The sequence below is a fragment of the Acartia tonsa genome, chromosome 12 (genome assembly GCF_053477335.1).
Source record: "Acartia tonsa isolate MP-2025a chromosome 12, ASM5347733v1, whole genome shotgun sequence".
Taxonomy (NCBI): domain Eukaryota; kingdom Metazoa; phylum Arthropoda; class Copepoda; order Calanoida; family Acartiidae; genus Acartia; species Acartia tonsa.
In genome coordinates this window covers 12296687-12322767 of record NC_137271.1, presented here as the reverse complement: position 1 = coordinate 12322767, position 26081 = coordinate 12296687, and the positions used below count along the sequence as shown (strand labels likewise).

The 26081-nt window shown below is 34.9% G+C and overlaps 3 protein-coding genes across 3 annotated transcripts; 1 reads left to right on the top strand and 2 right to left on the bottom strand.

Moving 5' to 3' along the window:
• Positions 1 to 331: 331 nt before the first annotated feature.
• LOC145334767 (putative oxidoreductase TM_0325) lies at positions 332 to 16251 on the top strand. The gene is made up of 11 exons (XM_080180366.1): positions 332 to 483; positions 777 to 898; positions 1325 to 1403; positions 1766 to 1807; positions 2180 to 2237; positions 2739 to 2790; positions 12536 to 12633; positions 13677 to 13765; positions 14014 to 14096; positions 14961 to 15012; positions 15871 to 16251. The coding sequence occupies exons 1-11, from the start codon at positions 435 to 437 to the stop codon at positions 15918 to 15920; spliced, it is 774 nt and encodes a 257-aa protein (XP_080036492.1). The 5' UTR covers positions 332 to 434; the 3' UTR covers positions 15921 to 16251.
• On the bottom strand, positions 9127 to 12369 carry LOC145333582 (uncharacterized). Its single transcript, XM_080178742.1, has 2 exons — positions 10041 to 12369; positions 9127 to 9471 (listed from the first exon to the last, which is right to left on the bottom strand). The coding sequence occupies exon 1, from the start codon at positions 11731 to 11733 to the stop codon at positions 10222 to 10224; it is 1512 nt and encodes a 503-aa protein (XP_080034868.1). The 5' UTR covers positions 11734 to 12369; the 3' UTR covers positions 9127 to 9471; positions 10041 to 10221.
• LOC145334766 (uncharacterized) lies at positions 16247 to 26081 on the bottom strand. The gene is made up of 9 exons (XM_080180365.1): positions 25610 to 26081; positions 25078 to 25155; positions 23701 to 23872; positions 21690 to 21753; positions 21331 to 21394; positions 19150 to 19237; positions 18579 to 18675; positions 18308 to 18354; positions 16247 to 17857 (listed from the first exon to the last, which is right to left on the bottom strand). Exons 1-9 carry the CDS (start codon positions 25825 to 25827, stop codon positions 17795 to 17797), a joined length of 891 nt encoding a protein of 296 aa, XP_080036491.1. The 5' UTR covers positions 25828 to 26081; the 3' UTR covers positions 16247 to 17794.

The following is a 26081-nucleotide window of genomic DNA, read 5'->3' as shown; positions in this document are numbered from 1 at the left end:
TAGCACATTCTGACATTCTTTTTAATCAACCCCCCTAAAACCCAAATAAAAAGATTTTTGTCAATTTTGTGTCACTATTTCACCGACTTTAAACAATCTTTTGCATATTTTCTGTAACTCCAGCAAACCCAGATTACGCAGACTTCTAGCATAGCAACACATGAACTTTTCAACTCAAACCAATGCAATGCAATGGATATAAAATAAGGGGATTTATTGACAGGGGAAAATTTGTCGTCAAATTAGGTTGCTAATATGGAACTTATTTTTGGTCAGTTCTTTGTCCAGTAGGAGGGTATGGGAATGGGTTGAAGGTGGTTATTTTAGCCAGCTGCAAGTATCTATTTACTGGAGTACATGAAAATCTGGTGAAACATGAAAGTAACAATATATCGATTAGCACAACTCGCTCCAACATTTTATTTAGATAAAAGATGTCGGAATTTAAGGACAAAGTTATTTTGATTACTGGTGCAAGTTCAGGTTAGTGTTTTGTCCTAAAGCTAAGGTGAACCACATAAAAAATATTTGGTCAAAATTTGAAGAAAAAATAAATTAAATTCTACTCCTATAAATATTCACTCTCCCTTAAAATCCCAAATTTATGAAAATTAACAAACTTTTTCTAACCATTATTAGGGTTTTTGTCCCCCACAAAATTTAAGAAAGTAATTTCCTATCCCCCCTTCTCCATGATGGAAATTAAATCCCTGTGGCTATTTCCCCCCCTTCTCCCCTTAAATGAATTATTCCATTTATTATTATGTATATTGCAGGTATAGGTGCTGGAACTGCAGAACATTTTGCCAGCCTGGGAGCTAAACTAGCTCTGGTTGCCAGGAGCAAAGACAAGCTGGAGGAAGTGGCCAATAACTGCAGGCAACATGGAGCTAAAGAGGTAAGGCTTAATAACAAATTCAGAGTGTAATTTTCATGGGCACGGCAGCCGCGCCTACACCCGTGTAAAATTGTGGCTGCAATTACCTAAAACCCACGTAGCTGAGGGTAGCTGAAAGGAAATAAACTCCATCCAACAATATCTCAGAAACTGAAAAGCTCTTATGTTTTTTTCAAATCTGGAGAATTTTAAGGGGGTTATGAGCCTCGATTGAAATTTTACTATTTCATCCTTTAATAAATTTACCCAAAACGTTGCCCCAAAAAACAATTCAAGTTGGGAGGGGTATTAATTTATACCCTCCCCCCCCAAAAAAAAATTATAATCAAAGGATGGATTACCACTCTGTGTAGATTTTGAGGTGGGTTAAAAATAATAACACTCCCCTCCCCCCACCCTCAAAAACTGCAACTCTATTTTCTCCAGGTGTTTACCAGCAGTCATGACCTCTCAGTAGAGTCAGAATGCATTGAGGCAGTAAAGAAAACAGTCCAGCATTATGGAGGTATATATATAAAATTTTAAATATACAAATTTTCATAGGATAGCCAATAAAAAAGGGTTACCTAAGCTTTAAATGGTTACCCAGTAAGTTGAAAGACTTAAGAAACTCTTAAGCGTTGGCTATCCTGAGCATTTTACAGGTTCGGAACCAATATATACAATTTTAAGTTAATTTTGCTTAATATAATCTTATAAACAAATTTAAATTTATCTGTTAATTATCTTAGCTGTGCATGTTAATGAGGTATACTAGGGGCTAAATTAAAAGGTGCTTTTACACATAGTACCTGACGAGCAATGAACCCCTTCCCATTTCTAAAAAAGTAGATGGAAAATAAATAACCTTGGATTTTACTTATTTAGGTCTTGATATCTTGGTAAATTCTGCTGGAATATTAATATCAGGTATACTTAGACAAAATACTAAAATAACAGGATGTCTATCTATTTATGTGCTTGTATTTATGGCTGTTTTGACCTCGTACACGGCTTAAATGGTCGTTTGATAATTTTCAGAGAAGTTTAGAATATGTTAAGGGAAGGTTTATAGCTGTTCTGAGTGGAGAAAATTGATGTGCACTCTAATTATTACAAAAATACCCCCTCAGTATACTCAATTGAAATGCAAAGAAGTCTATATCGATCAATCATGATTTATCAAAAGTACCCGCAGTTTTTAAGACAACGATTGATAAAACTGTTATTAAAACTTTACCTCTATTACTTTGATTTTGATTGAGCTTTAAACACACATATTTTTAAATTGAAGTATTATAGGAAGTGTTCTGACTTTGAGCTCTGAAGATTATGATAAATGTATGAATATAAACACAAAGTAAGTAAATTCTGTCCTTTTAATTAAACTTAGATAACAATAATAATTTTTAAATTATTGATATGATTCTATTTCTATTTATGTTAATTACAAATTTTCGTGGTTTAAGGTCCCTACGTCCGTCCGTAACGGATGGCCCTTTACTTAGATTAATGTTAAAATTGTCACATAGATTCCAAACTGTAACAGTGAGGTTTAACTTTGAGAGCGTAGCTTTTCTTTACTCATTATTCCAGAAAGTAATAAAGTTGATTATCCGTTTATCTGTTTTTTAATAATAATAATTTCTATAAAAATCAGGTATTATGTTTCAAACAAAAAATCTCTTGTAAATCTTTTAATATTTAGACATCCAGTGTTCAAATAGTTTTGGGATAATATAAACTCATAAATATTTTAAAACATTGAATTCATCGTTATTACTTTATAATTGTCAATGATCGTTTGTCTGTGTGATATGTTTAGCTTCACTTTTATTGATGTTGTCGTCCTTTTTTTTAGATGCGCTTTCATATTGACAAAAGAATGTATGCCCCATCTCATTAAATCTAAGGTAAAATAATTTTGGAGTATTGTCCCTTTCGTGGCAACGCCTCTTAAGGGGCGTTTCGTCGTATTTTCAAGGTAGCTTTTGATAGGCTATTTTATGTTAGGTTAGGTGATTGTCCCGCAGGGTTAGACAATTGGCCCTGCAGGGTTAGAGCCCCCAAAAGGGGTTAGAAATAGGGGAAAAGCTACTGTAAAATGTCGACGAAACACCTCTTAATAGGCGTTGCCATCAAAGTAACTATACCCCAATTTGGATTACTAGGAGAAAAAAATAATGCTAAAATATTATAGGAAAATGAATGAGGGGTAGTGTAATTAAACTTTAGGCACCAGTATGGGACAGCAGAAACTATCTTGTTGGACGTCATAAGAATACGTCTATTATCAATCTCATTTTTGGGAGTTTCTTTTCACACTTCCCCTTCTTTACTTTTATACTTTTTATGAAGTCACACATGACACTTTTCGCTATCCCAACCAGTATAATACCTGTAAAATACCTCTTATGGGCGAGGCTGACAGCCCGAGACCAAAACCAGTCCGAGTCCACCAGCCCAGGAAAACTAAGGGGAGCAGCAGTGTCCCCTTTTCTGTCCATTCACCCTAAATAATTTCAGTTTAGTCTTGATAATCTTTTTAGGTTTACCATTAACGTCACCCTTATATCCCCGCTAGGGCCGCAGCCCTTAGAGGGATTTTTATGGGGTGAGTTAAAGTTTCCCCTTCTCTTCATTCCTAAAATGGTTATGATTAGTATCGCTGTGTGCAGTCTTCCTAAAACTAGTTTCTTAATGTTAGTAAGGGAAAGATTTGGTGAAAGCGTACAAATACAGGAGAAGTCATACGCACGCTTAATTTATCAGGGGAAAGTTTTCAGTTGGAGGTAAAGCATCAGACTGTGGTTTTAAAATGTCTTTTAATGCAAATATGGAACTTTGGACTGAAATGAGTAACCGTTTACAAGGCCTACGAGCGGCTCTGATAGATAAGGCTCGAACTGACGATAATGATGTTAAGAGAGAAGTTGCGAAGAGTCTGTACAATAATGGGTATCTAACCACCCAGCTTGAGTACAGCCGCCCAACCCCTGAGCAGCCTGTGGATGCCCAGGCTGATGAGCTGGCAGCACTCCAGCATGAGGTTGTTATGCACGAAGCCACCAGCATTGCTATTTAAGGCTTTCAGTCTTAAGTACCTAGTTAAAACTGATTAATTTTTAAGATTCAGATTAACTATCTAATTTTATCATGAAAGTGTTGGAGTCCTATCTATAATTTTGGAAATCTACTCTAATAAATCTGATAAGACCTAATGTTATAGTTTTTAATACTTTACCGCGACCTGTTAAGCAGTTGGGTGTTTGTCTGTCAGTTTCACCTTAAATGTTTTAATCTTTCAAGTCAGATATTTATAGTTAAATAACTATAAATTAGGTGTAATTGTATTAGAATATCCTTAATTTATTCGGCTAGGTTTTAGCCGCTTTAAGTTTGCAAGGTTTTTGCAAGTGTAAACCAGCTAGTTTTCCTAGCTTATATCTAATATTATTGCAAGGTTTTTGCAATGCCTTTTGTATGTGAGACGTAGTTTTCCGTGATTATTAAATTTTCACCTGAAGATATTTGGCTAGGTTTTAGCCATTCCGGACTTGCAAGGTTTTTGCAAGTATAATTTTAGCTAGGTATTCTAGCTTTCGTTACCTAGGTATTTTTGCAAGGTTTTTGTAAATTATGGTCGACTAGTTTTTCTAGTCTTACAATATTATGGTTTTCACGCTATTTTTATTCTAAATAATCGAATCTACGCGTCGCTTTAATGAATTTAAGTACGTTATCAAGGTTAAGGGTGGGGAGATCTATAACTCGCAAGAAAATATGTCCTAGATGTTGTTGTCTTGCATGGCTGAAGGCTGGGCATTCTGTTAGGTAGTGTTCTACTGTTTCAGCATCATCAAATTCTTCACACTGTTTGCAGGTAGGTGCGGCTTCTATTTTCATGTTATTTAGGTGATAGCCAAGTGTTGCATGGCCAGTATAAATTTGTGTGATCATGTTCATCATCCTTCTTGGTTTAGTTATCAGTTTTCTCCACATACCGTTCCTGACACTGGGTAGCATCATTTTTGTTTGTCTACATGTTGTGATCTTCTCCCATTCTTTCTGCCAATTTTTGAGGGTGAAGTTCTTAATTTCAGTTTTTATATTTGCGTCTGAAACAGGGATACATTCTCCAGGTGTGTGTATTTTCATCATTGCTCCCATTTTCGCTTTTCTATCGGCCACCTCGTTTCCAAGGTGGCCTTCGTGTCCAGGTACCCAGGCTACTAGCACTCTGTTGTCTTCTCCAAGTTTGTTTAGCAGTCTTTTAGTTTCGAAAATGACTTTGCTTCTTATTTGATAATTTTGAATTGCTGTTATAGCAGAGGTGTTATCTAGGTAGAAATTTACCGTCTTATCCTTTATGTTGTTTGATATGAGTGTGAAGGCAGCTTCTGCCAGCGCTAACAATTCAGCCTGATAGACCGTCGTATGACCTCCCAGGTGTTGTGCTCCACTGATCTTCAATCCTCCTCCAGTTATAATGTAGCCAAATCCTGCTCTTCCTGCCATCTTACTGCCATCTGTGAAGCATGTGATTATCTCCTGGTCCTTTCTACCTGGTTTCAGATTGCTTTCTCTAGCCTCTTGTCTGGTGCCGATTTTTGTTTTAAATTGTGTTGGTACAAATTGTGTGTGTACCATTCTGTCTCTTGGTAAAAAGATTGTTTTAATGTTCTTTGCAAGTTTGCGGATAATAACTGCATGTGATTTTTCACTGACTATTTCAGCCTGCTGCACTGTCCAACCGTTGTTCCATATCAGTCTCTTGTAGGTGTTGATACTTTGCGCCTGTAGGTGAAAGACTATAGGTTCTAGTCCCAGCATCCCCGCCGTGGGAGATTGGGAGATAGTACTTGTTTGCTCTTGGCTTCCCCGCAGCTGCTGATGTTGTTGCTGTTGCAGTAGAAGGTGGATCCGCGACGTAGACACGGCAAACATAGGAACATGCTACTAAACTGGCGAATAAATTTAATCGACAATACACACCGGAACTAGACAAGAAACCTGACAAGGCCCTTCGTACTGTTCTACGTTCCATGCACAGCAAGCCAAAACACCAGACGCCAAAGATTAAATTTACTCCAGCCCAGACTGCAGCTGCTATAAAAAGAGCTAAAAATTCCAAAGCCATAGGACCAGATGGACTGTCGCCAATTATGCTCAAGCACTTGGGACCACATGGTATCAAGTTTCTAACATCAATTTTCAACCTTGTCATGAGCACAGCCAAAACACCAGGCAAATGGAAGACAGCCAAGATTATCACCCTTCTGAAACCAGGTAAACCTGCAAATAAAGGCTCTAGTTATCGACCAGTATCCATTCTCTCCCCTCCTGCAAAGATACTGGAAGCCCTTCTTCTCCCATATCTCACTGATGCCATAGAACTTGCTGACCACCAACATGGATTCAGAAAGGGTAGATCAACACTCACAGCATTACAGACCATCAAGGACCACATTGATGACGGACTAAATAGGAAGAAACCAGTCAACAGAACAGTATCGGTAGCCATTGATCTTTCTAAGGCTTTCGATACTGTGGATCACCATCTCCTTCTCAGGGATATAAACAACCTTCCCTTGAACAGCTACATCAAGCGCTTCCTATGTGGTTATCTGAGAGGTAGACAGACATATGTTCTTTTCCGCAACTCAACATCTAAATACAGGAAAGTGAAACAAGGGGTGCCACAGGGTGGAGTTCTATCCCCCATCCTGTTCAACCTCTACATGTCTGCCATGCCATCCCCTCCAGGTAACATAAAGCTCGTCACCTATGCAGATGATAGCAATGTGCTAAATTCTGGTCCAACGTTTGAGCCCATAGTCAGAGAACTCAACAGCTACCTGGCTATCTTAAACGACTGGTTTAAGAGTAGAAATCTCTTCATCTCACCTTCTAAATCATCTGCCACTATATTTTCCACATTCTCGAATGACGCAAGTGTAGTGCTACAGATTGAGGTAGATGGCCAGATTGTTCCTACAGTGAAGAAACCTACCTTCCTGGGTATCACATTCGACACACTTCTCTCCTTCAGACAGCATGCTGCTAATCTGAAGACCAAACTCCAGACCAAGAATGGCGTCCTTCTAGCCCTAACAGGCTCGAACTGGGGTAAGGATAAAGAGACCATCATCACCACCTTTAAAGCAATTGGACAATCTATCATCAATTACTGCTGTCCAATTTGGACACCTGCTTTATCAGAAACCACGTGGAATGAGATCCAGGTTGCCCAGAATGCTGCCTTGCGAGCGGCCACAGGCTGTCATATCATGTCTAAACCAGATCACCTACATCAGGAAACGAAAGTTATGACCGTCAAGGACCATTGTGAGATGCTCAGCAAGCAGTTTCTGTTGCAAACGCAGCTTCCAAACCACCCCAATCGTGTCGATTTGAATGCCCCACCCCCACGTCGCCAGATGAATGAAACTTTAAGGTCCAAGTTTGGCGACGAGATCAAACAGATGTCTCAACCTGATATGCCTCAAGACGTCTACAAGCAGAGATTAAAGGCCTTACATACCAACTCTGTACGCAAGAATATTGCAAAATTGGAGCACAACAAAGTCCTAGGTGCCCCACCCCCGAAGATAAATGACTCTGAAAAGGCCCTACCCAGAGTTACCAGAACCACCCTCTCACAGCTAAGATCAGGTTACAGCACTTACCTGAAAAGCTATATGTCAAGAATAAGCAAGGAAATACCTGTCCCAGATATTTGTCCCCTTTGCCAACAACCAGGACATACTACAGAACACCTATTTAGCTGTCCGGCGAACCCAACAACACTAACGCCACGAGACCTATGGTTAAAGCCCCTGGAATGTGCCAGATTCCTGAATCTGGCAACAGATGATGATACAGACTGAGAAGATTTTGGGCTACAAGAAGAAGAAGAAGATCCCCGCCGTGGGGGTGGACTTCATACTGTTGAGTATGGCCAGACATCCTTTCCTTTGCACTCTCTCCAGTCTTTTCCTATTCTTCCCATTCAGTTTACCTGTGATGCCTTCAATCCAAATCATGGCTGCATACGTCAAAACCGGCCTCACTACCGCTGTGTATAGCCATCTGCATATCCTTGGGTTCAGTCCCCAATTTTTTGATACCATCCTTCTGCAGTACATCATGGACATGGTTGCCTTGTCTGTGATATTTCTTATATGAAGATCCCATTTAAGATCACTTCTGAATGTAACTCCAAGGTATTTCATACTGGATACATACTCCAGCTCAGTTCCATACATGTAGATTTTTGGTAGTACAGGATTTTTCTTATTTGTGAACAACATTAGTTTTGTTTTGCTCGCTGAAAAGCTAAGTCTGTGGTCTTCAGCCCATTTCTCCAGTATGTGGATGTCTCTTTGTATGTTTTGTGCACAGGATATTTCATCCCAGCCGATTGAGATGTCCAGTATGTCATCTGCAAATATGTAGAGATCTGTTGGATTTCTCTCTGGCATTCTATCACTCAGGTTCTGCTGATTATTATTCCATAGGTGAACACTTGCTACGGAGCCTTGTGGTGTGCCTCTAGTTGTTTGCTTTGAAACCATGACGTCATCATGCATGGCTGTTACTTTTCTATTTTTAAGCATTGCCTCAGTCCATATAACAGTTTGTCTTGATGCCCCCATTCTTTCCAGGTTATGTATCATCATATTTATGGAGGCGTTGTTGAAGGCGGCGTCGATGTCTGCGAACAGAACAATCGCACACTTGCCATTCAACTTTGCCTTCTCAATTTTCGCCACTACAGCATGGAGACAGTCCTCTGTGTTGGTGCTTTCCTTGTATGAGAATATTTTCTTGCTAGTTTTAGATCTGAGATGATTTTCACTAACTTCCCAATAAAGTGTTCTTTCCAAACCCTTTAATAGGAAGCTAGAAAGGCTAATGGGTCTTTTAGATTTGGGATCAAGACTGTCTTTTTTACCAGGCTTATCAATAAACGCTACCCTGGTATCTAGCCAGGTTCTTGGGCACTTACTTTCCCTCACACTTCTACGCCACATCTTCACAATGTCCCCCCCAATGATTTCAATGCCTTTTTGTAGATGACATGGAAAAATGCCATCCATGCCAGGAGATTTAAACGGTTTAAATGATTTCAATGAATTAATAACTGTTTTAATATTAATAACTTTTTCAATATCAATAAAATTATTGTTATTACTATGGTCATAAGGCTCCGTATGTCTGTCATCTCAAGCTTATCCATTTCCTGGCACATATTGTACCAGGCTTTCTTCTTGGCTGATTTAACTAATGTATCATGCCTATTTCTAACCGCCCTATATTCTGCTGCTCTTTCTTCATTATTAAATCTACCTACCCTTCTCCTATGAAGGTTAACTAATTTTTTACTAGCCTCAAGGTTCGAACTCCACCATTGTGGACGATTTTTTGTTCTTTTTTTAACACTAGGACAACTATCATTGTAAGCATCTATAATATCATCCCTGAGCTGGTCTGCAGCTATATCTAAGTCTACCAAATCTACATTACCTCTTTTATTCCGTTTTTCTTGTAGAATCTCCTTGTATTTCCGCCAGTTGGTTTTCTTTATACATCTAAAATTATCAGAGTTATTTATGTTAACATTTTCAGTTAGTTCGAAATCTAAGTACGCATGATCAGAAAAGGATTCAATATCGCTGACCCTCCATCCAACGACCCTATTAATCAGAACGTCCGAGACAAAAGTAATGTCTAAAACCTCGCCTCTCAAGATGTTAGAAAAATTTGGTTTGTTACCTTCATTTAAAACTATAAGGTTTTTTGAAATAATGAATTCAAGTAAGTCTTCTCCCCGCTTTTGGGACTCTGACGAGCCCCAACTCAGATGTCTTGAGTTTACATCTCCCCCAATGATAAGTGGTAAGCTATTAACTCTGGCATATTCAACCAGTTCTATTAATTTTTTGGCGGGCGGCGATTTTTTCTCCGCCTCTGGTTCACCTGGACAATAAATAGAGCAAAAGATTATTTGTTTATTATTAAACCTGAAAAGAACAGCTGTATGATCTCTGTCCGTGAATTGGTTAAGTTGGCAACCCCTAACCTCCTTGCTGGTAGCTATGCAAGCCCTATTATCATTATCTCTACTACAATAAATATTAACATTGTGAAATAATTTTACCTTATTATTTGAAATATACGGTTCTTGTACAAGGATGATTTGTCGTCTAAATCCTGTCCGTTGAGCATGTGTTGTCGTCATCGTTGTATCCGTCCGGTCATGGCTCCCAGTCAGCCTGGCACCACATTGAACTGTAGCAGAGACAGCCCGGTGGAGATTGGCCTGGGAGATTGGTGTGTATTTATTTGTCAGCACTGGGTTGAGCATTTGTCTCAGGGAGTATGCTCTTGTACTTCTTATATGCCTTGTCTCTCAAGTCCTCCTTCACCGCGGTGATCATCCCACCGTCGGATAGGAAGACATATGACATACCGAGCTTCAAGCGGCCTTTTAGCCTGATGAGTTCCTTGAACAGCTTCTCATCCACCTGCAATCCGACTGTAAAGAAGCCATTCTCCGTGTCTGACAGCTTGTTCTTGGTGATCTCTGTCACCTTGAAATGATAGTCCCTTGACTCTCCGGTCTCAGGGTTGACATATTTGTCCTTTATGATCTTGTTCCACAGTTTTATCTTGATCTCCATTGTTGTCAGATCCTCGCAGAAGAACTTTGTGTGGATCTTGCCCTTCATACTGCGGTATAGTCTCTCCTGTGGCTTGTAGATTATAAACCTTATGCCCATATCTTTGATCTCCTCTGTGTGAGGGTCCATCCTTCTTATCTCGTTCTGGACAAACTTGGCCGTGTTGCTGTTGTTACACGCAATCCAGCCCGTGCGGTTGTTGATTCCGCCAAAGATTGAAAGATCAAAGTCTTCATTTCCATTTGTCAGAAATTCACAATATTTGTTGACCATGGTAGTGTCCACATGGTCAAAAGCTGCCTGATCTATCGCTATGCTATCATCATCGTAGCGGAATTCATAGATGATATTATCAGCTGCCAGGGTTGCATAGCTAGGTCTGCTATGAACTTCATCCATCACTTCTTCTTCTATGAGCTTTGTGATAGATGGTCCACCAGTAGATTCTTCTTTTGCTCTCTTGAGCTTGTTGAATTCAAAATCCCGCTGTTTTTTTGCGGCACGCTTATCAGCACCAGTTCTCCTCCTTTTTTCCTGAATATCAGAGATATTATTAGGGTTTACATTTTTCTCTTTCTCTTTATTCTGTCTTTCAGTCTTTCTTTTATTTTCTCTACTTTTGACCACAATGAAAGGTTCATTGTCATCATCATCCTCATCGTCCATGTCGAGTATAGCTGGGTCTACGTAAGTAATGTCCTTAGTGTTTCCTTCCATGTCTAGCTTACTGTCATTTGCGGTCCAATTAAGCTCTGTTATCTCTTTAGTTATCTGTAAGTGTCCAACAGTCTTTCTTATTTCCTCTTTCTGATTGTCTTCCAAGCTCATGGCACTGAGCTCAAGACTATCATCCTTGATCGATTGCGCGTCATTGTTAAAAGAATCATCATCAATATCGACATAATCATCATTAGTAGCATTGGTTATCGTAGACGAGTCCCTATGTACATTCTGACTTTTTAAGTTCTCAAAGTTCTTGCCTTGGGTCCTTTCGTTTCCGAAACCCCCTGGCATTACCTGTACAGTAGCCCTTTCAACGCCTTCCGCCTGCTCAGGATCACTTCCGGCGTGGGTATCGGTAGCCATCGGGGATGTTCCGCCCCTAGAGACCGCGCCGCCGCTACCACCGACGTGCCCTCCATCTCTGCTTGTTTTCTTGGCCTGATTCATTTTTGAGGAAATTCTGCAAGATTAATTTATTTTTAACCATAGGCAGTTAATTTAATTAATCTTGGTGAAGAAAGGAAAAGAAAGTAGAGGGATAGATGGAGGAAATGACAAGAGTCTGAGATCTTATGCTACATGACAAAAACATTCTACTTGAGTCCATGAGCTTAAGTTAGGTGAAGTAAGTAAGCTATGGAATAAGAAAAGAAGTTAAGTTTTGTCTTAATAAAAATATTAAAAACTGAAACCCTGACTCACTTTTTAAGAATAGTCGCTACTAATTAAAAAGTTTAACAATATGTTTACTATTTTTCACCATTGTTTAATAAAATTTGAACTTGAACTTGAAAATTTGCGGTAACGCTTAATCTAAGTGTACACAATGGTGACCCTAGCGACTCCTTACGGCTGTATGTGTAACTACTTGAGACAGGGTTGCCGTCAATCATAAGCGTTGGTTGTACTTTTTATTTTTATTTGTTTAGCCGACTTAATTTTGCTCTTGTTTGGGAGGGTAGAAAGTGGAAAATTTAAAATAGAAATGTTAACATCTCTTTTTGTGGGAATATTTGTAAGAGTACCATTTTTGGGGGAAAAAATGTGAAAATTTTCTAAGTAGACAACCAGTGGTACTCAGATATGGCGACCGTGGTATGACAGTAATTTTCTCGGAAATCACGCAACCTCGTAATAAAGCACAGTCCTGTCCTGTCTAGACATTGTACTAATATGAACTATACTATTTTTTTACCTAATAATATAATTACAGCTATACTTATATTAACCTAACTATTCTTGTTTACAGGGAAGTATAGTGCATGTTTCAAGTGTTACAGGCCTTAGAGCATTTCCCGGAGTTTTAGCCTACAATATGAGTAAAGCTGCGCTTGATCAACTTACAAGGTATTTCATTTTTAGTAACGAAGCTACTCTATAATTCACTTTGTCCGTTAGTCTGTCCGTCCGTCCGTAACGCTATGGGGAAATGGGATTTACTCAGCTCCTATAAAAGATAGAATGCTGAAATTTTTTTTAAACATTCCCATCATTAAGGAGCACAATTAACTATAAAACATCAATGGCGGCTTTTTAGCAGGTTTTAAGCTATTTTTTATTTTCCACATTTTTTTTAGATATATTGACATCTATAAATGAATCTGGTAGGCAAGTAATTTTCCAACGCAAATTATATATTATTACCTCAAAAAGTGGGAAGGGTTTACCCACCACCCTACAATTTAGTTTCAGAAAGAAAGAAAAAAAAGATTTTTTTAAAGGGCATTTCTCTTGGGAAGGTTAAGGCATCTACCTTTTAGAAGTCCTATTGAAATTTTCGTTGTAAAGTAAGGTCATACCAGTCCAAGTCCAGTGATCTTTTAGTACTAACAATAAGAAATACAGACCAACACATTATCTTTTTAAAAGCGAAGCTTTTCTATAATTAGGGTCCGTCCGTCCGAACGTCCATAACGGATAGCTTTTTCATTAATTTAGGCATGTTAGAATTGTCCTATCGATTTCAAACTTTGCATGATGATTCCTGTAGTAGTTAGGTATGATTTAAAAAGCGTAACAACTCTATAATCATTACCAAAATGTCCGTACGTCCATTTTAAACATGTTGATTTTTTTACTTTTTAACAACAAATTTTTGTGTGATCTAATTATCCGATTGGTCTGATTTTTTGTATACTGATTCATGGGACAACAAAGTACAATATTATAAGCGAAGCAACTCTATAAATAAGTCTTAAAAATTTAAGTATGTCCATAAACATTATTCTGTATCAAGCAGTTTTACAAAAAATTTACTTACAATTTTGCATCGACTTTTATACATTTTTTACATTTATGATAATTCAGTTCTGACACTATACAAGTGTTAATGTAAGTTTGTCCTACTGTTTCAGCACTTCGCTTTTAAACAAGGATTAACATATTTATAGAACAGTAGCTCTTGAGGTGGCAGAACATGGTGTACGGGTGAACGCAGTCAATCCTGGTGTTATTATCACTGAGATACACAAGAAAGGAGGTATTTTCAGAGATAATAGGGGACAAATTGTATAATGTGATAATATAACCCTAAAGTTTATAAGCCAACGATTTCTAAAATTATATTATTTACCCTTCAAGTTAGAATTTTCTGTCTGAATGTTACTTAAAAACTCTAGCTACATGTAGATTTTAATTTATACTTTGATAGATTGATAGATGTTGGTTTTACATCAGACATTCATTACATCCCTCTATCATATATTTTTTTTAATTTTTACTATTAAGGAATGACAGATGAAGCCTATGCAAAGTTTTTAGAACATTGTAAGACTACTCATGCTATGGGTAGAGCTGGAACAGTTCTAGAGGTATATCTTTATATATAGATAGATAGATGAATTAATATAAGATGAATAGTTTCTAGAACATTGTAAGACTACTCATGCTATGGGTATATCTGGGACAGTACTAGAGGTATATCAATTTAGATAGACAAATAGATAAATAGTTTCTAGAACATTGTAAGACCACTCATGCTATAGATACAGCAGGGACAGAACTAGAGGCATATCTAGGTAGAAAGATAGATAGATTGAAGAACATTATAAAACTACTCATGCCATGGGTAGATCAGGGACATTTCTAGAGGTATATCAATGTAGATAGATAGATAGCTAAATAGTTTCTAGAACATTGTAAGACTTCTTATGCTAAAGGTAGAGCTAGGACAGCACTAGAGAAATATCTAGGTAGATAGATAGATAAATAGTTTCTAGAACATTGGAAGACTTCTCATGCTATTGGTAGAGCTGGGACAGTTCTAGAGGTATATCTATATAGATAGATAGATAGTTTCTAGAGCATTGTAAGACTATTCATGCCATGGATAGAACTGGTAAAGTTCGAGATGTATATGTATATGTAGATATAGAGAGAGGGTGAAAAAATATTTTTTTTGTGAGGGTGGAAGTCGTTTTGATGGGCGATTTCTCTTGGTAGAGTAATTGGGAAACTTTCTTCAAAATAGTTATAAATCTCACAAGACCTATGGGCAGCTACATTATAAAGAAGAGCCATATTGGTTGAGCAGTTAGAAAGATCCTTCAGTACTGACAGACATACTGTTACTTTCATACAAGGATTACTTGTCAAATATTGACTGGACCAGATAATATAAAACCATTCCTACATTTAAAGATGAATGTTTTGTTCTAACTCACAAAGCTGTTCAGGTTGCCTCAACGATTGCTTTTCTGGCAGGTTCTGGAGCTTCATTCATCACAGGTATTATCTTTGGGACATTATACAACTGTCAAAGATACAGCTGGATGTTTTTTTTAAATCTGTCATAATTTTAGCAACTGCCAAAATACTTCCAACACTGGCATTTATACAATATACATCCATTAATTTTATGTCAAGTGGCAAAAATGATTCCCAGATATTGTCAAATATGCCCTTTTTTTCATTGATTGAATGATTCATGACTTTCCATCATACAATAACTGTCTTCTGTTTGGCTATTAAAATTAAAATTGAAATTAAAAATTACATATGAATATATTATTACTAGGATGCTACACCAGATTTTCATGAAAATCGCTAATGGCTAAAATAACGATACTCCGCATCCATCCCTTTTGCCCTATTCCCGCCCCGACCCTCCTACTGGATGAACAAACTGACGAATAAATGAGTTCCATATTAGCAACCTAAATTGACGGCAATGTCATAATATCTACGTATTGATTTTCCATCAAGAATAATGTGAAAAGATCACTAAACCTCTCTTGACAATTTACTCTTGATAAACTTTATCATAACAAAATTAAATGTATAATTATTAGGTTGGCTATTCTAAAGCTCATGTAGGTTTTTAAAATCAGTTTCCACAACAGATCTATAGTATAGGTGTATATACAGATAACTACCTTCCCCCTTTTCCAAGAACCTTTTTCGTCTGCTGGCATATTGTCTTCTTCTACTTGGCTGTGTTAATGTTCCCGATGCTATTTGTTGATTTTAAAAGATTCAATTCAGAGTCGGCACTCCTTTGGGGACATACAGTTATTTAACCCTTTCCCCCTCTAGCGTTTTACAATATTATATCCACCATGGATTTTATATTTTTTTTTAATTTAGGTCAAACTGTAGCCATTGATGGTGGCAGAAGTATTATGTGCCCAAGATAGACTTATACCCTGGAGGGAAAAGACTTTGGGCTGTAAATTGTTCTGGTACCCAAAGTTTTTATTTATCCCTCTTATCTTATTTTTTGGGTCAGAAACTTTTGTTGAATTTTGATTGGTTTCCAAACATTTTAATAAACAGTATAGTATAATCTAAACAATAAGTAATTTTGACTTTCATTATTGTGGATGTATATAAATTTAGTTCATTGTCTTATCCCTTAAAATCTCTGAAATATTTTGGTTCACCAATTTTTTAAATCAAGTTTTATTTGAATATGTTTTAATTTTGTTTAATATTTTTAGAATCAATAAAAAATAACAGTAAATTTTCCAGCCATAAATATTTATTTAGAAAAAGGTAGAATTACAATTATGATAATATTTTTACTACTACTACAAATCTTGCTACCATTAATGAACATCAGGTTGTCTGCCCTGGCATACTAAATTTAGAGGGGGGGGGGGGGGGTAGAGCACTTTTTTAGTCCCTCTAAGTAACAAAACCATTTAAGTTGCCATTCTATGATTATTAAATAAACACATTTATAAAAGTTTAGTCATTTCAGCCTTTAAAAGTATTTTAGTCAATTTTCAATAAAATATAATTTTGGGCGTTAAAAACCTGTGAGTCTTTTGTACAGTCTAATACGATCTTTGAAATTAAACTAAAGAAAATACAACGAAAACAAAGTTTTGAAGTTTAATTTTACCAGCTAGTTTAACCCATCATTAGTTTTGTAACTTCAAGTCTTCATAGTAATTATAAAGCAGAACATTTATGAATATAGAGAAAAATATAATAAGTCATACTACATATAAAAATATAATTTACTATACAAATAAACAGCCTCTTAATTGTACAACAATATAAGGAAAAAAGTGCAATTTAAATTTGTCAGCATTTTGTGGCATTTCTAGAAATATTTCAAGTTAAGGGATAGTTGCATGAGGTGCATTTAGCAAGTTCGATTGCAAGCATAAGTTACAAGTATGCCATCTTACATAAATAATATTGTATTACAATAAATATCAATCAATTAGGCACAACAAAAATATTCATCATGCTATTTTTGTGAAAGCAGGACAGCCATATAAGTTGCAAATATCAACAAAAAAATGATGTTCAAGTCTTGATATTTTTAAAACTACCTGGTAGAAAATTGAAATTCTTAAAAATATATATCCTATAGATAGTGTAAAATATTGAACAGAAAAATTGTGCAGTTCACTAACTTCAAGTTTAAATGCACCTTGTGCAACTACCCTTTTCCCAAGTAAAATCTCATCTTTTCCCAGCAGTAAAGATAAGATTTTTAGGTGATTTTTCCCAGCTAAAAAATCAACCAAAACTTATTTTTATTCCTTATTGTAATTGTAAAATGTATTTAGACAAAATTTGCAAAAATTATAGCCTGTATCAAAATGTTATTCAGAATGCAAAATAAATAATAAAAACTTTGTTTGTTTCCCTCAAAGTGCCCGGTGGAACACAGAAACACATCTCTTTATTTTGAAATAAATTGAAAAAAATGGGGCAGGTGGTAAGGTAAGGTCAATGCAGGTAAAGGCCCTGCAGGGCTTAGAAATAGAAAAAAAACATGTCCTCTACCATTTTTTGTTTTTTTGATTGTGGGTGTTTTTGTGCGTGCCAAGGACTATGAGGGAAAGACCTACTTTCCATAAAAATCTGATAGGTTTCAAGGAGGTGAAATGTTAACATATTAAATTTTCAGGTTTCTTTTTATCAATTGCGCATTTAGATATTGGTAACCGAATACTGAAAATTAACAATATTCTCATTAACCCACTCGGCTATTATTAACAAGGTTTAAAAAGTTAAAGAAATAAAAATTAACAAAATAAATTGAAGTTTCTCAACCCAAGGCACCTAGTCCGCCAGAATTACTGTTCCTGGTTGGTAGTGTGTGTTGCCTTCCCTGAAACATATAAACTTTATATAAAGTGAAAGGATCTCTATCTTTGTGTCGCCTGTACCAAAGGATATGTACTGATATGGTTCTCCTTTACAGTGTAGCTTTTCTTAGATCCTGGGAAGGTTTTTAACTATTTCGGGTGAGGATAATAACTCCCTCCCAAGATCGCTGTATAAAAAATGACTCCCACCCCATTTTCTTTTTACTTTTAAAAAACTAAAATTAAAGTGAAGTAGGTCGACTTCCCCCCCCCCACTCCCACCTTCAAAGGCCTTCCCTTCTAGGGGCGTAACCGCGGTTAAAAAGTAAAGACACAAGACCGAATAAATTTCAATTTTTTTATTTTACTAGAAACATTTTCCCAAAAGGTAGTTGGAGTTCGGGTTCTTCCTTTGATAAGGAGAGTGGGTGTTTTTATTATAGATCACAAAATGAAGAAGGAAAAGTGGTTACCTGTCTCCGACGCTTGATGGCTTTCAGTAGTCTATCCCGCAAAATATCTAAAAAAATAAAATAAATTTTTTCAACACTTAATATTTAATTTATATTTTGGGTTATTCCTCATGTTCTTTACAATACCTGTTTTTCTATAAGTTTGTTTGTCTTTTTGCAGGATATGAGGGGATGTATTCAATTTAAATTGCAGCCATAACAAAATGTAGATTACTATGACTGCAATATTATGCAAAAGCCCATGTTGCTGCTTAATATCTCTGAAACTTACCCATATTATTCGTAATACTGAGTCCTGTATTTTGTTCATCGCTGGAGTCAGGACCATTACTGGCGTTGTCACTTCGGAACTTGTTCAAATACAGATTCTAAAACAAATTAAGGTGCATTGAAAAAGTTGCTCTTTCAGAAATATAAATATTTACCTTCAACTTGTTCAATGTTTAATTTTTTTTTAATATTGCATTAATTTTAGCGAGGGAGGGGACATTGGGCTGTTCATTACACTAGTTTCAAAGTTTTATGATTCGTTGGCTTAACAACTTTGGGGACTTTTATTGAATTTTGATTAGATGGTTCATTTTGTTGAGTGTTCAAACGTTTCAATCACTGCACTGATTGTAATCTAAAGAAGGGGTACTTTTGTGTATCATCATTAGGGATATACATAAATTTATCGGCAATTTTCTTATTCCGTTAAATCTCGGCGAAATGTTCTATACTGTTATAAATATATTATTTTCTAAAAAAGTGAATAAGCACAAACGAAATATGCAAATTTTTATTATTTTGTATTGATTAAATCATACTAGGTAATAATGACTAAAAATTGGATTGCTTACCTTAAAGTTGTTATATGGTATTTCTAAGGGGTATGTAAAATCATCAAAGTACAGTGGCTCATCATTATTCTTCTGGTTCTCATGGCTTCTAGTAAAAATATTATTATTAGATTATATGTTTACTAACTTGATGGCTTCTACTAAAAGTATGGATATTATTAGTTAGTTTATAATGAAAAATGTAGTAGCCCAACCCTATATTTGTAGTTCTTGTGGCTTCTAGTAAAATGCTATGCTTTAAATTGTTTACCATTTTGATACAAATTTCCCAACTATTTATAGTCAATGTACATCATTTAAAATATGCTTTTGTACAGTAACAACAATAATATATTTTATTTTTAAAATCCAAATTCGACGGGCTTGCCACCAATTTTTATCAACAAAAAGGATAAATAAGTCATGAGGGATTTGAAGCGATTTATTGTCAATTGTCTATCCCTTAAGATCCCTAAAAAACTTGAGATTCTTAAATTCCTAAAGAGGCCAAATGCATAATTTTGTACGGGGCATTAGAGAGAATTTCGTCCCTTGTAATATTCCTAGACACAAAATAGTTTTTCTTCAGGTGTCATGTCCTTGTGTTTTTTTTTCATGCTGCTTGGGAAAAAAATAAAAACATGTATAAAAATAATGATTTTATGTCTTCAAAGTTGTTTATTACTGTATAACTAAACTGTCATTTTTTTCAGTAGCACACCTTCCTTACAAATAGATTAGGTATGTTTGTCCGATTAATAAAATAAGTCTATAAGTTTTTCTTTTAAAAGATATCTGCTACTTGACAAAGGTTCCCCAAACTAATTTTTTATCTCATTTTTTCAAACTTAAATTTAAAATTTTCAAACTATGGAATTTTACCTAATTTAGATAAGCATATGAAATGTAGAAAATTAACAGGAAAAACAAAACAAAACAAGTGAACAGTAAAGAAATCAATCTTTGTCTTGTAATGGCATTAGAAATATTATACCAAAGTAATTGATATAATCCTATAAAAGTTAGGGTTGTCTTAACAATTAAGATAAAAAAAAAGAATATAAAGACTGAGAAAAAGCCTATGCAAGTCTAAAAAAATTAAAGGAATTTTATACACCAACACTTGGACCTTAAAAACTCAAAATAAATATAGACTTTACATTTCCTAAACTAATAAAAAATTTGCAAACAATTTCAAAAACTAAAATTGGTATAGGTAATGCATTTGTTTTTTTTTCAGTACATTAATAATTTTCTGTGGTTTACAGCTAAAACGTATAAAAACGACCTCATTATTCAATAAAGAAAAGAAAAAACGCATTACTTTTGATACAAAAATACATGTAAATTTATGTTATTAATAAATTGTTTGGATTCTTATGTAACATGTTTAACTGTATAAAAATACTAGACATACATAGATATATTATTAAACTAGCGGCTACGCCCCCTAGAAGCCTCTAGGGGCACTTAAGGTGGGAGGTGGAAAAGTCGACCTCATCCCATTCTAAATTTGAGTTCAAAAGATTTTTAAAAAATATTTTTTTTTGTGGGAAGGGGGTTAAAGACACCCTCCCCAAAAATAGTTTAAAACTTTCCCATGACCTAAAAGAAGCTTCACTGTAAAGGTGAACAATATCGGTTCTGCGGTTAGCGAGATCCTTCGGGACAGACAAAAAACGTTATATAATAGGATTAAATAGCAAGGGTTTTCAATTTTAATTAAATGTTGAAAGACGTTAAAGTTTACATTATGTCAAATTATAATTTTACTAAATATCCACCGTAGTTTAGACTAAATGCAAAAATGTGTTGGCTTTGAATATATTTGTTTTGTAACTTGCCCAATCTAGGCTTTGTTGCTAATATTAGACATTGAAAATGTTAATTTACATTTATTTTATGCAATAAAAATTCAAAATGATTTATTCCCAAAAATTAAAATTTCTGAAATGATTGTCGTACTAGTTTAAAAAATAAATAAAAAAGATATGACTATTTTTTAGGATTATAATAAAAAAGGACCCAAAAACAAAGGTTGCTAAATTAATGGATAAAGATAAAAAGAATTTATCTAAAAAGAAACCAGAAAAAATATCTAGGGGTCTGACCTTAAAGAATTAAAATACCAACCAATTAAAGCAATTTTATAGTGTATCGAACACTTTGTCAAAGTCTAGGTGATTGATTTTATAAACTTACTTTATTGACTGCAGAAATGGATGTAATCCTTCTCGTGAACTTGGGAAAAAGGCTCCTGGATTGTCTGAATTAAAGAATCATTGTAAGAGACTATGAAATATGAAATATAAAAAAAAGGATAAATATTATGAATTGCCAAGTTTAAATTATTGGAAGATATTGTCAAAGAATTGTTCTTTATTACAATAAGACGGTTTATGATGTATAATTACCTACTTTTAAGGGGTTAAACTCTTGGCAAAAAAATTTTAAATTACGTCATATTATTACTATAATAATATGACGTCATTTTTATGGGCACTATAAAGATCTTCTCAGTTGAAGGAAAATTGTAGTCAGCTGCATTAGTAAACACTTACTTTTTAAATGGACTGATCTACTGCTTCCTAGATTTTCATTGTTTCTATCTTCATATCTATCCTCCTTAAAATTGATATTTGGTTAGAGACAGGGATAAGGGATGGGAAACGTAGGAAAATATTATTTCAGGCCTATTTCAAGCCTAGGCCTATTTCTAGCCTAATAAACAAGTTTTGGGATGGCGCAGTGGTTCGTAGAAAACGCTAATGAAAAAGCTGTGTGTGTATGTGTAGATAAAGTATAGAATCAAATTCAAGTAGCTAGTTTAAAGTAAAAAACACAACTTTTATAAACCTATATATTAATGGCTTTTGTTAAAATGAAGTTTTTTCTCTCCCAAAACTTTTTATCTTTTACTTTGGTAATTTGAACTGTCAGAAAGCTATCGTTGGGTTTCCCTCAGACAGATTTTAGTTTGTATTATTTGCATTTTTATTAACCCTTAACAGTCAGGCCCCTTGCCGCACCTTAATCAGTCGGGGTGGGGGGGGGGGCGTTCAACGCCCCCCCTTATTATCTCAATTCCTATTAGAGCTAAAGGGCTAAAAATTTTTGTGCATGTCCCCTGTGTTATGATGAATTTCCGACCTTTTATAAGTCTAAGTCAATTTTCGCTTCCTTCACCCTTTTATTTAACAACCTTTGTTTTTAGGTCCTTTTTTACTTAAAAATTTCAAACGGCTGTAATTTTTTTATTTTTGAAGCTAGAAGAATAATTTTTTGCCAAAATGTTTATTTTCATGTAAATTTTACATTTGAAATATCAAACATAAATTTCAGCGGCCGCAGCTGTACTTGGCAGCTGCCAGCCGCCGCAGTCGGCGGTCAGCGGGAAAACGGCGGCGGATCTTTATGAAATTTAATACATCATCTAGACATGTAAGAGAAGCTTAAGTTTAAAATTTGAAGTCTCTTTACCTGGATGACCCTGCCAGGTTTGCTGGCATCCTGTGCCCGCCAGGATGGAGATTTTCAAAAAATTCCAACTCTCAGTTATGTGTCATACCCATACTTAAAAAGTCAAGCAGTTTGGGCTCTTTATCTTTCACACACAGAAAATGAGATAGAAAAAACCGGATGGGGGGCGTTAAACGCCCCCCCCCCCCCCAACCGTTAAGGGTTAATGAGTAAAATTTTATTTAGAATTTCATTGCTAATTAAAATTCAAAATAAATAAATTAATATGCACTTGGGTAACATTCTATCAAGTTCTTTGGATACTATTATGTAGTGATAGATTTGTACTGTGTTGTATTGTACATATATTAGGGTTAAGGTGTTGTATCAATTCCGTATTAAATTTTTAAAATTCAAAATACAACATCTAATTTATAAACTACCAAATGAAAATTTGTAGCTACCTTCTTTCCAAAAAATAATCCCGTTATTTTTGTTTTTTCTATACGGCCCTTTTTTAATGTTTAACTCTAAGCAGATTTAATAATTAAGCTAATGTGATCTAACACCATTTATATTTATTTTTTAGTAGCAGACAAAATCATTATTTTTTCTAGAATTGTCTGCTTCTAAAATTTCCGCCAATCGGTGATTGGTTGTTAAAAACAGGCTGATTCTTATTGGTTAAGAGCGATAGCTACTTGGAAGCATCCGCCAGTTTGATAGGAATTTGTAATAGTTGCAATATCCCTTTAGAATCTAGGCCGGGACCTAATTAATGGCCAGGTTTCCTATCCCTTATCCCTGGTTAGAGATAAATTTTAATGGTATAGTATTTTACAATATACATTATTACTTGGACAAAGGGAAACTCGTGGCGGGCCAAAAAATTATACTTCCCATCCACCCCATTTAACTGATACCCTCCCCTCCTAATGGATGAACAAACTGACAAATAAGTGATTTTCATGTAAGCAACCTAAATTGATTGTTCCACGTTTACATGTAAATTTTACACTCCTAAGCTTTGAGCCCCTTCTTTGTCAAGCCGTGTGAAAGATCTTAATCGACACACTAACTACTTTAGTATACAAGAATCTGGCAAAACTCTACCTGTTCTAATTTGAAGTTATCATGTTGGCCTTTGAGTTTTCCAAAGATTGTTCTGAGTATATTGAGATTGTTGATAACAGCTGGATGGTCAAAAACAGCTTTACGGTTAGTTTCATCAGCTGTCTGGTCGCTGGTGGCTGTTTTCGTGTTCTCAGCTGTTAGGTCATTATACCTGTTATAAATAGTTTACATATTACAAATCCTGTTTAAAAATGGTAAATTTTAAAAACATTTGTATCGATGCATTGATTGATGCATAAGAATCGTCTGATTTCAATTTTTCCATAATAATTCTTCAAACTTCAGTGTAATTTTGAAAGCAAATTCTCTATAAATATTTTCAGAGAAAGAATGTACGTCTATTTTAAACAATCAAAAAAATTAAATTCAAGGGGTAATTATGTACATTGCTAAAAACAAAGCAAAGTCTAAAAATGGTAGAAGGCTCTTATCAAGCTTTTTAAAATCAAGTATTTTTGCAAGAAACTTAGATAAAACAAATAATATTTATTGTCTATAATATAATTGTGACTGCTTATAATTGTTAATAAACTTTATGATCTAACTGACTGAATTGTTATTCTTTGCCTGTGTAGTTGTAGTCAAAATTATTTTGAAAAATAATTATGGTGTATTATATGCTTTAATTGTATTTTTTTATGATTCAAATATTTCAATTATGTAATAATAATAATAATTATAGTTTTGCAGTATAAAAATATGAATTTGCAAAATAGCACATGGACTTTTTGAACTATTTACTGACACAATCATATTTTGAAACAGTGACTTGTAAATAAGAGGTAGAGGAACAGATAAACGAAATATATAATGTATTTACAGCATATTGTTTTTAATTGAAAGAAAATTAAAACATTTTATTTATATAAGAACTAAAAAACAGCATAAATAATTGGCAAAGCACAAAAAATCTAGGAAGGGAAAAACGAACAAAGTTATAGAGTTGATATCAAGTTGTCAAAACATAAAATGAAAGAGAGAGAATGTGCAAAAAATCAAAGAAAATCACACAACCTTAATATAGGGTTTTTGTTTTTTAAAGCATAGGTGAAAAACAATGTATAGACTAGATGCGCATATTCTATAAGAATCTTCACTGTCAATTACAGCTGTAAATCTTCAATAACAGCCGAGAAAATCACATCCTTCTAAGCGTTACAGATTTACTGACGGACCAACGAACTGACTTCGCTACATAATAAATAGAAGTGATTTTACTATTTGCTATAAACTAATCCCCAAAACTATTATCAAAATTATATATTTAAAACTTAAAATATTAGGGAAAAGTAAGATTTGAAGAATTATTTATAAGACACATTCCTCTCCCTCCAATTGTAAAAAAAAAATATGCACCTGGGTTGTTGATCATAGTTTTGTGAGTGCTGATATGTCTGAAGTGAATCTCGTTGTAATGATGGATAACCAAGGGATCTAAAATAACAAAAAAGAACATTAAATTATTAAAGGTTTAGATTTTTTACTCTTGTTTGAAGGAAAATCAGTGTTTTTCATCAAATCTGTCTAGAACTGAAACACCCCCTGAATTTATCTTCTATGCATAACTAACCCATGAGGGGCCTGTTAATGTGGTGCCCTAACCTTGCAGGATTACCCTAATAAAATCTAACTTAACATATCATAAACACAAAAAAACACCCGCCTCTATATATTCAATTTGATTTAAAATAAGACAACTATCGGTATCCTCAATATTTATGAAATCGAAGTTATGTATTTACAATTAACTTTTTTTATACCAAAAAACTATTTTGCCTCCAGCATTTTTGTCATCTTAAAATAAACTGAAGTTGAAAACAAACTTAGTTTTCTTTAAATTATTTCACTAAATTTTCAAGGGTTTTATAATTTTTAAAAAAATTCTTACCTGTAATTTAAATGTTTTGCTTTGGCTGCTGGCTTCCAGCTTGCCCGGTTTGGATACAAAATATCCAAAATATTTTTACTTTCCCCTACTGACGGGATATCAGTATTGGAGTTTTGAATTTCAGGGGCGGGGGTGTAAAAATCCGCGAAGCAAAACGTGAAAAATGATTGAATTAAGATGGTTAAAAGGGCTTGGTTCAAGTGTGTGTTGAGGTTCATAATTGGAGGATGGTTGGACCAATAATGACAACTTTTATTCCAATTACAGCTCCTTTTATACACTGGTAAATACAATATATATTAGTATGTAATATATTGATTATAATGCTGGGCACACAAACTTTCATAATTTTATTTTGTTTGGACTTGACTGGAATTGGGAGGTAGGCAGCGGAATTGTCATTTGCTGGGCATTCAGAATTTGTGCCATTGAATTTGTATGCATTTATTTTTTTAGTCTAAAATCTTGGTCT

Bases quoted from the DNA above. Each gene is read 5' to 3' on its own strand.
- LOC145334767 (XM_080180366.1), top strand. From the start codon at position 435: ATGTCGGAATTTAAGGACAAAGTTATTTTGATTACTGGTGCAAGTTCA. The intron at 484-776 runs GTTAGTGTTTTG...TGTATATTGCAG, and splicing joins GATTACTGGTGCAAGTTCAG to GTATAGGTGCTGGAACTGCA. The intron at 899-1,324 runs GTAAGGCTTAAT...TATTTTCTCCAG, and splicing joins GGCAACATGGAGCTAAAGAG to GTGTTTACCAGCAGTCATGA.
- LOC145333582 (XM_080178742.1), bottom strand. From the start codon at position 11,733: ATGAATCAGGCCAAGAAAACAAGCAGAGATGGAGGGCACGTCGGTGGT.
- LOC145334766 (XM_080180365.1), bottom strand. From the start codon at position 25,827: ATGAACCTCAACACACACTTGAACCAAGCCCTTTTAACCATCTTAATT. The intron at 23,873-25,077 runs GTGCATATTTTT...TATTTATAACAG, and splicing joins AACTATGATCAACAACCCAG to GTATAATGACCTAACAGCTG. The intron at 18,355-18,578 runs GTAAGTTTCAGA...TTATTTTTTTAG, and splicing joins CAGTATTACGAATAATATGG to ATATTTTGCGGGATAGACTA.